This window comes from Branchiostoma lanceolatum, chromosome 10, assembly GCF_035083965.1.
Source record: "Branchiostoma lanceolatum isolate klBraLanc5 chromosome 10, klBraLanc5.hap2, whole genome shotgun sequence".
Lineage (NCBI taxonomy): Eukaryota > Metazoa > Chordata > Leptocardii > Amphioxiformes > Branchiostomatidae > Branchiostoma > Branchiostoma lanceolatum.
Window position 1 is genome coordinate 16,040,620 of NC_089731.1, and position 13,410 is coordinate 16,054,029.

At 42.6% G+C, this 13,410-nt stretch overlaps 1 protein-coding gene across 1 annotated transcript in view; it reads left to right on the forward strand.

Moving 5' to 3' along the window:
• The window catches only part of LOC136443356 (dihydropyrimidinase-like), a 28,181-nt gene extending 26,527 nt beyond the window's left edge, over window positions 1–1,654 (forward strand). The window contains exon 13 of the mRNA XM_066440567.1: window positions 183–1,654. Within this exon, the coding sequence (XP_066296664.1) occupies window positions 183–377 (195 nt within the window). The 3' untranslated portion in view covers window positions 378–1,654. The remainder of the gene's footprint in view (window positions 1–182) is intronic.
• The last annotated feature ends 11,756 nt before the right edge of the window (window positions 1,655–13,410 follow it).

The following is a 13,410-nucleotide window of genomic DNA, read 5'->3' on the forward strand; positions in this document are numbered from 1 at the left end:
GCCTGCTGTCGTCTTGCACAGCCTTGTACAGTCTTAGTCATACACACGTGTCATGCACCAAGTACATTTCTCAGAAAGCTAGAGGAGTCCTCTACTTACACACACCTGCTTACACATATTTGATATGCGCATATATTACATAAGTACATGATCATAACAGTTTGTTATGCTGAACGTTGTAGGAGGAGCCAAGGCGTGTCGCCCCGTCCGTCGCTGCAGAGTTTGAAAATCGTCCAATCAGCAGCCGACACGGCCACCGGGATCTCCACGCGTCCGGTTTCAGTCTGTCGGGGAGGCAGATTGACGACAACAGGGGCAACACGCCGCAGGCGCGTGTTCTGTCACCCCCTGGTGGAGCCTCCAGTATCCAGTTTTGAGCTGATTCACCCCTTCAGGAGCCCCTCCTTTTAGTACTGATCTTCAGACCTCACTTTATATGGCAATTGTAGTCGTACATTGTTTTTCTTCGCATGTTTGAGTTTTGCATTTTGTAAGACTCATTTATATAAGCTTCTCTTCCGGCCATGACATTTTGCCATTAGGAACAGCAAGTAAATTATGGATGACATCCTCTGCAGACTCCAAATCTAGTGCGCGTTGGTAGGCGGGCAAAAACAAGTCATCCACATTTTCAAACTTGAATACCATAAAACATTTAAGAAGAATTAAAGCAATAAAACGCGGTATTACAACAAGTATTCTATCCCTGTATTCAATAAAACATTAACCAACACTGATGTCAACATTGAAATAATCAAATTATGCATTTAGTTCCGGGTCTGTATAGCAAGATGGCAGAGACAAGGTTTCCGCACACTGGGGACGGGAGTCTCCTCAGTCATGAGGATGACTGACGGTGACTACATGTTGCTGGCTCTGCTCACTTTCCCTCTGGCTAAAGTTCTCAGAATATCACAATATCTCAGCTGACAACCATACTTACATTCAACTAAGCTCAAAGGAATTGGTCCATTGTTAGTGGTTAATGTATGTATTGGAAAATAATATGTATTTAAAATGTGATTTAGTTAATGCACGTACACTTACAGTTTTATGATACTTCCTATGCTCTTTCTTTATATCTTCAGCACATTATAATTATTGTATTATTCCAATTCTGGTGCAAGGTACACCTCACAAGCCTAGTAACATCATTCCTGTGATGGGCAAATATTTAACAAACCTAAGTTTAACTATACAATAAGCAAATATTGTAAGAGCTACTGTCAAGGGGTGTTCTTGTAATAGTTTAATTTACAAAAGGCTTGAGAACTGTGATCATTCCCAACTTGACAACGTAAGTCAGTGACTGACAAATTGCAAAGAGAACGCACCTGGCTATTGTATTGATGCTGGATGTAGATAATTCTGTGGCTGAGAAATGTAATTGTATCACATGGGTGTTAAACATTAGTCTGTCTCCCTGTGCCTGTGTGTATATGATATCACATAAACCTGTACAGTGCTAGCCTCCGATGCAGACTCAACCCGGCCAGCAATAGGAAAAAAATATAATAGTATAAAAACAATAACTTGAAAAAGAAAACAGCCGGGTTGAGTCTGCATCGGAGGCTATACAGTGCGCCTTGTAAGTGTTGTCTGTTCTGGCTATAGACGATCATGCAAAATAAATCATTTCAGCATGTTAAGTTAATTTATTGGAGTATTGCTTGGTGTGTCCAAGAGACTTACTTGTGCTCCCAATTGTTTTATTGTGGTGCTCATAAATTTTTGCTAGTGCTCTCGATGAATGAATTTCGGTTTTAACGGTCAAGTTTTCTTGCTAAACCACACATATTTTCTTACATTAACTACATCATATGTAACTTCATGTAACTTTTATGGTTTAACTTTTATGGTCATATTACATTATGACACCAACGTGGTCATATTGCACATATTTCACATATACTGTACACCATTCAACAGACCACTAATTCCGTACTCGCTTTGTACATGTTTGGGTCCGAACGCGAGTTCTGGGGTAAGCAGGTATTGGGTGATGTTTTACGGTACTTGCTGTGATCGTTTTGTACAGTTTGGGTTTCAGCTGGTGTATTCACGGCGGCCGGCCAGGGAATATAATTCGGTACTGGACAACATTTTTGATAGTCTGGATGCTCAAATCTGCGAATCAAGAAAGGGTCTTATATTCTTGTTACTACGATATCTTAACAAAATCGCATTAAAGTGACGGTCATTGTTAATCAAACATTATCAAAAATTGGATATTAGAGATTCTTTTTACACAACCGGTGATTCTCACCTGGTGACGTTTCGGTGTCTTTCAGACACCTGCTTCAATTCAGAGCTTCTGATTGGAGTACTGCTTCTCACTGCTATAAGCAGCCGAAGAAAGTGGCGCTTGAGAAGCAGTACTCCAGTCAGAAGCTCTAAAGAAGGTGTCTGAGAGACAGCGAACGGAACGTCAGCAGGTGAGAATTACTGGTTGTGCAAAAAAGAATATCTAATATCCTTTGTTCCACCAACCTGAAGAAATTATTTTCGGAAATTATCAAAAATATTTGTGTGCTCTAATAGCGTTTTCTCCAAACAGATGTTCGGTTATGTGTTGTTTTCTATAACGGCCATTGTCCATTAGCTTGACACCAGCTTAGGCCATTATGATGCGTTGGTCAGATTAGGCACTCCAAGCAGAGGTTAGGCTCCGGATTCCCACACTGCCTGTAACTGAGATGAATATGAATAGACATCACTTATAAAGACATAATTTGCATAATTGATAAAAAGATGCTATGACTTCATATCGGTAAATAAGGGAATTTCATTATTGCGGCATTTAGAAGCTAAGTAAAGTTAAACATTATCAAGTATAATTTGAAACAAAGCCTCACATAATTTAGAAGTAAATGCTGCAATAGGCTACTTTGCTAAGATGAGACTTACACTTTAAACAGATTGTTTTCGTGGCCTCGCATCTATAAATCAAGATTCTTTTTATGGATTTGTCAGAGAGTTGGCATGTCGGTTTCTAGGGGGTATCAAAAACTTCAGCCAACACCGCAAACACCATAATTACTTCATCGAGAATTGTGTCCTACTTGTTTCAAGATTTTCAAGTTTCTGACTGTTGAGAAAAGGATACGGAACCATCATATCCAATGACACGTAAAAATGCCAGTCATACTTTTCCGTAATACATCGATTTCAGTATCGGGAGGCTGAGTCTGTCTGCGTTTTCATTAATGAACGGTACCGCATGTCGAAAACCCCCAAGTAAGCCTCACCATACTCCTTACGTCATCATTCAGCCGCCGCCAAATACCTCTTCGGACAGGATGTACACATGTGCCGCCATAAAATAGTGCGGTTAAACAGGGAACGTCTTATGAATATTTGGCTGAATTCAATCGTGTTGTCGGTTCTATCAATTTTTAGCACCTTTATTTTTTTTTTATAATCTAAGATGCACACATGTATTTTGATTGGCGTTTAGCAGTATTTCAGACATCTACGCGGATGGATATAAAAGAAATCCTTCGGTCCTGTTTGTTCAGTGCAGCTTCGATCGTCTTCTGTTCAGTGCAGGGCGGCCATTGAAAAGTGAGGTGGTGTGGTCGGGTCGGTCTAACCTCATTGGTATAACCTTCGCAGTCATCGTGCGGAAATGGCTGCTTCGGTGATTAGTAATTTAGTTGGCTTAAGTCGTTTCTAGTGAGGTAGAAATGTTTTTCGTTGGAGTCATTGCGGTTTTGGCGCAGTGAACAGTATTTTTTGTGGACCGAACTCCTCGCCAATGGCGGCAAAAGGCAACGACAAAATGTATTCCATTGTTTCTTGCTGTATGTGTAGCAGTACGGACGAAATCGACTATTTGTCTGATTTGCATGTCTATGAAAGTCGGTTTTTCTTACCAAGTCCTCGTGTTTTATTGATTTATTTATCTATGAAGTAACTTGCCTGGAAACTATACCGTCGGGAGCTCCCCGGTTTCTCTACGGCGCTGGGAGTCGTGCCCGTCCGCCCAGACAGATTAGCCCGCCCGTGGATGGGTTTACGGCCTTGGCTTTAATTTGCTCGTTCAGCAGTTGTTCCCCCCTAAGTTGTTTGATTTTGAACTGTGGTATGCATATAGTAAATCCACGACGACCCAACAGAAAGTGTTGTTAGACCATGCAGTTGTGTAGCTTTTTTAATCCACTGTATACGAGGAAATGTACTCCTTGAATATTCTGCTTAGCCAGCGGTTACACAAAAGTGTTCAGCATGGCACATGGGTCTGAAGTATTGTGCAAGTGCAAGTCATCTCCATATCTACAACAAATAGAACTCAACCAGTCTCTTGATAACAACGATAGTTAATGAATAAATCTTCCAAACATATTTGAATATAAATGAGGAGCAAAGAGTTATCAACATCATCAACAAAAATACCCCCAGATAACCCCGCTAGGGGCAAAGTAGGGGGGGAGGAGGTCCCAGGCTAAGGCGGGCAGGCCTCCAGCCTGGCGCGGAAAGACTCAACGGTGGGAGCCGTAACAACCGCGCCAGGCAGGGCGTTCCACTCGGGTATGGTGCGGGGAAAGCATAAATATTTATAGGAGTCTGTTCGGGCGTAAAGAGGTTGAAATTTGATCGTGTGGCTTCCCCGGGTGCGCCCCTGAGCTGGTTTCAGTAGACTATCTGTATTAATATTGATGAGGTTATTAACTAGCTTATAGAAAAAGGTGAGGCGGGCGTTCCTCCTCCTTTCAGAGAGAAGGGTCCACTGCAGGTCATTGAGCATTTGTGTCACGCTGCTAGTCTGCCGGTAGTCATTCAGAGTCACTCGGGCGGCCCTGCGCTGGACGGCCTCCACCGCCTGTATCCCTTTGGTGGTGTACGGGTCCCAGACGGTGGCACTATATTCCAAGTGAGGCCGCACCAGCGCGTTGTAACAAGTGGCCTTGACCCTAGATGGACAATGGGTCAAATTGCGCCGAATGACCCCTAGTACCCTGCCGGCTTTGCTAGTGGCGTAGTTGATATGGGTGTCCCACCGCAGATCGTCGGACAGTTGTACTCCAAGATAGGGGTGGGACTTGACACCGGTGAGGGCTTCTCCACTTAGGGAGTACTGGGTTAGGATGGGGTGCTTTTTACGGGTGATATGGAGGATGTGGCATTTAGAGGGATTGAACGACATAAGCCAACGATTTTGCCAATCTGTTAGCGCATCAAGATCAGACTGTAGACCTTGTGCGTCAGAAGGCGTGCTGATAGTTCGATAAATCAAGCAATCGTCGGCAAATAATCGAACGTGTGAATCTACGGAGCTGGGGAGGTCGTTAATGTACAGTAGAAAGAGCAAAGGGCCTAACACTGTACCCTGAGAGACTCCAGAGGTGACCCTGACAGCTTTAGATGTTCCGCCGTCAAAGACAACCCTCTGGGTTCTCTCTGTTAGGAAGGCCCTAAACCAAGACTGAAGAAGGTCAGAAATGCCGTAGTGCTCGAGCTTGCTTAGAAGCCGCTCGTGGGGCACGGTGTCGAATGCCTTGCTAAAGTCAAGCACCGCGACATCGACCTGTTTGTTATGGTCAAGATTGTTGGCCAAGTCTTGGAGGGTGAGTACCAGCTGGCTCTCACAGGACAGACCCTTCCTGAAACCGTGCTGCGCCGGGGACAGAACGCCATGAGTGTCAAGATGTTTCATAATGTGGCTGTGCACGATGTGTTCAAGCACTTTGCCACAGACCGATGTCAAAGACACCGGCCTATAGTTGGAAGGCATTGTTCTGTCACCCTTTTTGAAGATTGGAGCGATGTTAGCTGTTCTCCAATCCTCAGGTACGTCTCCCGTAGATATTGATTGGGAGAATATTGTCTGAAGTATTGGCGCAATTTGCTCGGCAACAGTTTTCAGGAGGCGAGGTGGTATTCCGTCTGGTCCTGTGGACTTGCTGGGATTAAGACTAGAGAGCTGTTTGGCTACCCCCTCCACTGAGATGTTAAGGGGGGGATAGTTGGAACTACGGATTCGCCAAGGGATTTATCCTCCCTGGTAAACACTGACTCAAACTGGGCTCCCAGTGCATCAGCCTTTTCCTGGGGGTCAGATGTTAGCACCCCCTGGTGTCTTATGGCCGATGCACCAGTAGAGTCCTGTCTGAGAGATTTGACATAGCTCCAAAAGGCCTTGGGATTATCCTCGATGTTTGTCTCAAGGTAGTTAGAGACATAAACCCTAGTAGTAGGCCCCGATGTAAATGGACTTACTGTTAGCCAGCTGGACCTGGACCCATGTCAACTCGCAGGGACATTCCGGTTCAGGGTGGTGGGTTGCAATGATGTTGTTCTTTACAGCAACAAGCACACCCCCTCCCCGGCCAGCTCGGTCTCTCCTGAACACATTGTACGTGTCCGGAAATACTTCACTGCTGCCCACTGACGAGTCCAACCATGTCTCAGTGCCAACAACAATGTCTGGTTGCACAGCTTCGCAGAAAGCATGCAGTTCAGGTACCTTGTTACGGATGGATCGGAAATTGATGACACAGGTCCTGACTGGTTTGGTGTGTGTGCGGTCACGAGGTGGTTGGGTAACATTGTGACTAATAGGCGAAGAGGTAGCGATAGGGGAGCCTATAGATCTTGCTGGACTGGAACAGGTGCTGGTGTCGAAAGAGGAAAAACAATTAGAACTTTCAAAGACTGTAGTGTTGAAAAGACTGGAGCTGAAGTTGGGTAGGCCGCAGGAGCAGCAAATCCAGGACACGTTAGGGTTGTTGATGGCATTGTAGGCCGGTGCTGACATACCCATGCAATCAGTTATTGGCAATGGCAGAGCATCCAGCTTACTCAGTCTGTGAGTCAGGGCTAGTCTTACAGCTGTCAAGCCTCTTGGAAACCTAGACTTCGGGGACTGTGTCTTTGGCTCAGTGGGGGCTTGATCGGCTTAGATGAGTTTGCTGAAAGTCGAGGCCACCAATAATGATATAATCCATTTGCTCTCAGCAGAGCGTGTAGGATGAAGAGAAGAAGACAATTATTCTACATTAATTGAGAGCAAATACAAATAGAATTGATGAAAATTCAGAGATACTAAGAGTGATATAGAGGCATACTGTGACCTTGCACAAGTTGCTGTAAGTGTGCGAAAAGAAACACACCTCGGGTATGGGTAGTTCCATTACCATGTAGACTTCTGTTACCCATTGATAATTTGCTCCATACTTCTTGTAACACCACGTCATATTGCCCTGGAGAAGACCAATGTCTGTCCAGGTACAGTGCGCAAGTCTGTTCGGAGTTATACTCTATTTGTGGAGCCCTGTCAGTCCTTCTTAGCTTCTAGAATTTTGCAGGGCAGGAGTCCCGAGTCCGTGTTTGTCCGATCCACCTCACTATAAATGCGGATTCCCACCGTGTCACCTGAGATGTAGACTTTGATGAGACCCTTCACTTTTGTATCAAAGTTCTTTTGTTGTCGATTGGCAGCTTTTAGATAGTTGTCTGTTGCAATTTTACGAACCGCATGCCATGGAGGTGTCTGGTTCATCCACTGGTATTGTCTGCTCTATTTACAGTACTTAGAATGTTTCTGTTGGTATACAAGGGTGAACTTTTTGCAGGCTGTCATATTCTCCTGTTGTTTCTTTTTTTTTTTTTTCATAAAGCAATATTACATATGTTATCACATACATGTATACAGATAACATATTAATGAGTACCCTTTATAAATGTACTAAGCATATGTTAAGTCTAGAGTGACTAGATTTAGATGAGGTAGAATAATAGAAAAATGACTCTTCAGTTAACGAATTGGCTGAGCTGAGGCCGCACACCACATCGCCACTCACAACCAAATCCACTCACCTGTCCTAGTTAAACGCCACAAACGTTGATAGAATCCTGTGGCAAAAGTATAACAACATGGATTCACAAATGATACTTTACATGGTTACAAAAGCAGGACGGTAAACATGAATTTTGAATATTTTTTGAAAGAAAGTAGACCGTGTCAATCCGTACCACAGGCACAGTAGTGGCCACAACAGCGGGTTTGAACTACCGCCCAACCTTGCTCTCCATAGAAACCAAGGCCGAAACCCCATTGTCTGGCCCACTCTACCGCATGGTACTGCAACATAGGCTGATGGGGTTGCTGTGGGTTGGGAAGGTCTCCCAAAAGAAGGCCGTTAGGGCTTACTTTTAAGATGTGCATTTTAAAGGTTAACACCACTTACGTCCTATGCCATTCAACCTCTCAATTTCTTACCAAGGTCCTTTGTTTCGTCCATCCACGTGACCTATGTTGGTGGGAAATAGAGTATTGGGAATATACCAGTTTACCATCCCAACAACTTTTCCGTCTGCCATTCTTTTGATGCCACAGCGTACCAATATTTGTCCCATATCTGTCAATTGAGCTGTTTTGAACCAGATCTACAATCTTAAGAATTGGCAAGTATGGCATACATCATTAGACTTCAAATACCACCTGCATATTCAGCAGCCAATGCACCATGTAATTTTCTAGTTTCTGTACAGAGTTTTGATAGACTGAGAAACAAAACTGACCAGGTGGAAGTTATCTTTCATGTAGCCCTAATGCACGTATGCAGAATTTGAAGCCTACACAGGGGTCATGGTGATAAATAGAAAAGTGCAGACTACTCACAGCACGAAAAACGATATTTAAGCATGCTGAAATGCTACGCAAAGAATGCGGTTTTTCATTCTTTATGTTCTCTTTACGATACCTTTCCAAGTTCGTAAAGTTGTCCTTTACGTGTCCTTTCCGAAAGTGCGTTAAGGTCCGTATTTGCACTTTTTACGTAACCTTTCCGTGCCATTAGGGTCCGTAAAGGGTTATGAAACAAGTATTTAAGCATGCTTAAATGCTACGTAAAGGTTGCGGTTTTTCATTCTTTAAGTACTCTTTACGATACCTTTCCAGTGGTGTGTTTAGGTCCGTAATTTCACTTTTTCCGTAACCTTTCCGTGCCATAAGGGTCCGTAAAGGCTTAGTTAACAACCAACTTTCAGTAATATTTATGGAACTTTTTCGACGGAAAGCATGCGTTTACTGAAAACTTTCCTAAGTCTTTTCGCATCCTTTACTTTATATTTAATGAATGACAGAAACAAATATATCGTTCCAACAATTTATTTCTTCACTTGTCTTTGCAAGTGTTACATTTCATGTTTTTATCTTCACATACATACATACTGGATAGTCTACAAATACAAAAAAAATTATACTACACAACAACATCATATAGGCTACATATTCTTGCATAACATGCTTTTGCAATTGATCACCATTTTCAAACATTAGTTGATCTTCAGTTTCAACATTTTTAGACAATAACAATCTTTTCAAATGCGGGGTCTGGAATGCTGGCCGCCACCGAGGGGGGGTTACATCGATCTTGTTGCCATGTACCGGTTGACTTGTTGTAGTATTTCCGCTTGTGGTTGAAGAAAGTACATCTAAGTACATGCTGCTGGCAGTGACCACAAAATATGTGGTATGTTGGTTGTCAGCGAGTCAAATCCATGCTGATCTCGACCTTTTTGCCTGGGTCTGCAAGAAAAAAATGCACCGGCATTGGTTACAGTGTAATGCAAACTAAGCTGGCAATGCTAGACTAGTATTTAAAACTTCCTGACTACTGTTGAACTACATTGTATCTATTTGTATGTGTATTTACATGTGTTTATTTAGGACATGTGAAATGAGAAGGGGTAGCGAATATCTGTGAAATGTTATATTTGATTCCAGTAGGTGATATCTATCCATTGTTGGGTGTACAGCAGAAATGTTAGACAGATGAAACTTTCTATTGTTTAAAAATGAACCAAAAAGTTCAGCTATCATATTTTTCTGTTTCTGGTAGCGCCTCAGCAATGCATGTGGAAATGTAGCCTGCAATGTATCTAAGCATCTGCTCTTCAGCCTTTGTCATATCAACATCTGTGTTAATATCATGAGAAATGGGCACATCAGCACTGCGCTTCTTTTGGAAGAGGCCTTCTAGAACTTTCCTTGTAACAAACTGATGCAATAAAAAGCATGTTTCCATACTGATACTACTTATTAGTGTTTTCCACAGTGTATGGTACCTTTCACTGGTACAGAACAAAAAATAAACTATTTCTAATCATATTGGTGAAATGGAGTTATTGAAAGTCATCGACTCACTTGGTCATCCAGCGCTCTTGTACTCTTTACCGTAAACATAATATACAGCTTACACTAGTTAATCATATAGAATCGTCAGGGTACAATCACCTTTGTTACACTATCGTCACTATGTATGCGACATGCCTGATAACATATTGCCACAGATGTACCACGCCAGTCAAGGGTATTTAAAGGTTAAACTGTATCTAGCTGCTGTTGACACTTTGTATTTACCACACATACAAAAAAATCAGCAAACCAGGCTGATTGAATGGAGTCTCGTGAATGCACATTACGTTCTGTGTACAGTCAAACCTGGCGCAAGCAACCACTTAGGGAACTGGGTAAAAGTGGTTGCCTTTAGCTAGGAGTGGTGGTTGCCCTCGACAAGTTGGCTAGTTGACCAAAAAGAAAATCATGCATTTGAACGAAATACACCTTCAGTTAGAGATGCACAATGGCTTTCAATCTCCATGTTATGTTAAAAAATTTCATCAAACCATTGTTTGACCATTGACCGGTGTTTATCTAACAATCATTGAATCAAACAGGTTTTTTTATAGTTTGTGCTCCTAGAACAGCCAAAGCAGGTTCATTCAGTTTCTATAGTATATATGTCAAAATCTAACTACCGTATTGCCTCGAATAAAGTACGCACTTTTTAAACATTTCAAAATTCAAAAGGCACCACAGGTCATTGCTTAAGTCAGAGTGCGTACTTTATTTGAGGTTATTTCCTGGACAAATTGGAAAAGGACCTCAAACCCTTGCTTAATCAAACCAGGAACCCAGCTGTGGTGCAACAATGCATGGCTCAATACCTGCCAATTTGCAAAGTTTGTAACTTGTCGTAGGCAATCCTTAAGTTTGCAGAGACGACGCTGGCAGAGTAAACAAGAGAATCTTAGTTTAATGAATCTAAGGAATGGCATCATGAAGAAGTCCTTGATATAAGAAAAATGACCTGGAGATAATAGGAGGAACACCATAAATTTGAATTTATCCTGTTCAAAATTTGTTCAAGATCAGTGGAGAAGGGGTGCGTACTTTATTTGGTGTTTTTCACTTAACGTTTCAGTTCTGCAAATTTGTCTGGAAGTAACCCCAAATCAGGGGTGCGTACTTTAATTGGGGTGCGCACTTTAATCGAGAAAATACGGTAGCTCAATTTGTACTCTGTGCAGTATCTATGTGCTTCACTGCTTTTAGCTGATGATACAAAAAAGGTGCACTAACAGATTTTAATCTATCTTTACAGTGGTGTTACTGATATTGTTGTGAAGAATGCAGTGTGTATCAGATTGTTTCTGATTCTGGTGTTAAAATTAAATGAATGGCTGATAGTGCCAGAGCTTGCAGAAATGCTCATTTTCAAGACGCCCCTGCTGGGTTGGATGCTGTTGTCAAACATGCAATTTTGGTTGATCAGGGGAGAGTGAAGACCCCTTTGGGTTTAAAAATGTGGTTGCTGGTTTGGGAAGACAGTTGGTTACTTGGGAGAGGGTCTTAACTATGTAAAAATGACTGTTTCCATGTGTCCTCTGACGGCAGGTGGTTGCCTGCGCCAGGCGCGATTGCTCGACCAGGTTTGACTACGTGCTATACACTAGACATGGGTACTTCAGTGTAAATGTACACAAAATGATACTACTAAATATAATAGAGGAACACAAGTAACAATCGGAATAAATAAATAAATAAATAGATGAGCATTACTGACCCACAAAATATGATTATTCAGAACGTGAGGACGCAAACATATCCCTGCTCGTGCCCCATCCAATACTGGTGTCTGGTGAATTTACAGTGTGCTTTGGGTGGAAGATATATCGCAGCCAACCTCAAATGAAAAAAGTTGCAGCACAGTTATGTTCATACTCCACGGTGTCGTCAAGGCTGGTACTTGGGTCCGCGTGAGTCCTTGTTGTGTCTTTGCTTGCTCGGGGAACACGTTATTGTGATCCAGCACTGCAAGCTGCGGACGGGTTCGCATTGACCAGTTGGGAAAATGTTGGCGTTTCGGGACATACTTCAAAATCATGTTATGGAATGCAGAACAAAAAGAACTTTATAAAAATGACTAAATGCCTGTACTAAGGGCCGTTGTGGCAACTATTACACGAAGAGATCCTTCTGCAAAGCATGCCAGAATATCCTCCTTCTAGTGGGCATGTGTTTTGTTATGAAACATGGCCACTAAACAAAACCTTGATAGCTGCTTGGGCCCAACATAGGCATGGTCGCCTAGGCTTTTCTTTATATAATTATACACTAAAGACGTTACTGAGATACTACTACATGTACACAATATACAGTATAATAACTTAAAAGATGGGATGTCCTTTCCTTTCTCAAGTCAATGATAATCCAATCTAAACAAGACTTATCGGTGCGTACCCTGTGTGGTTGTATGGGCCAATTTCTTCGTAGTTGTTGTCTCTGTTAATTTCAACTGATTCTACGACAAGTGTATTTTGTGATGACTCTTAATTAAAAATGCTTACATGTGCATCTTTGACGTCAACACCCTCCGTCCCTAGCCCTGGGTATGCTCTCACCAGCTGGTGAGCCACATACTCAACCTCTGCAGGTGTCGGCCAGCGCTTCGGCTGCAGCTGTTGAGTTACTGTCACCATGACCGCCACCAGGTCGCGCACTACGTTTTTGAAGGTTGAGACTGGTACAGGAGTTTCTGTGATGAGTGTTGTTGTCACCAGCATGATTGGACATGCTTGAAGGGCGACTGCAGTCACGCTGGCAGAGGCCGACACGTTCGGTGCTCCTCTGTCCTCCCCTGTGCCCTTGGCCTGGGGGAGCCCCCACACTGTTGGACTAGAATAGAAGAAACACAACAAAGATAGCTTAGCCCTAAGCTTGTTGTATAGTAAATCATGTTATAGTGTATGAATCAAGACTTTCTAACATGATATCATACACACAAGGTTTACATTTATCCTTCTCTTAACGACTCATTGTACTGAAATGACGCCATGTCCCATTTGTTATGCAACTAAGATTTGTACCTTTCTATTAGAGAAGTCAAAAGAGCTGTTTAATTTGAAAGATCCCCCCCCCCCCCCCGCAGCAAGGGACCATAAAGGTAAAGCAGGCATCCTCAACTGAGGTGAGATCTTTCCTTGGTCATTTTCTTCTGAGCTGCAACCATCTTGGTGTCAAAGTCAGCATCCTGATTATTCAAAGCCCTTAGAAAGAATCTTTGTAATAATCGATACTTTGCAAGAAGACTCAATTTCATTGATGTAGACAAAAATAATAAC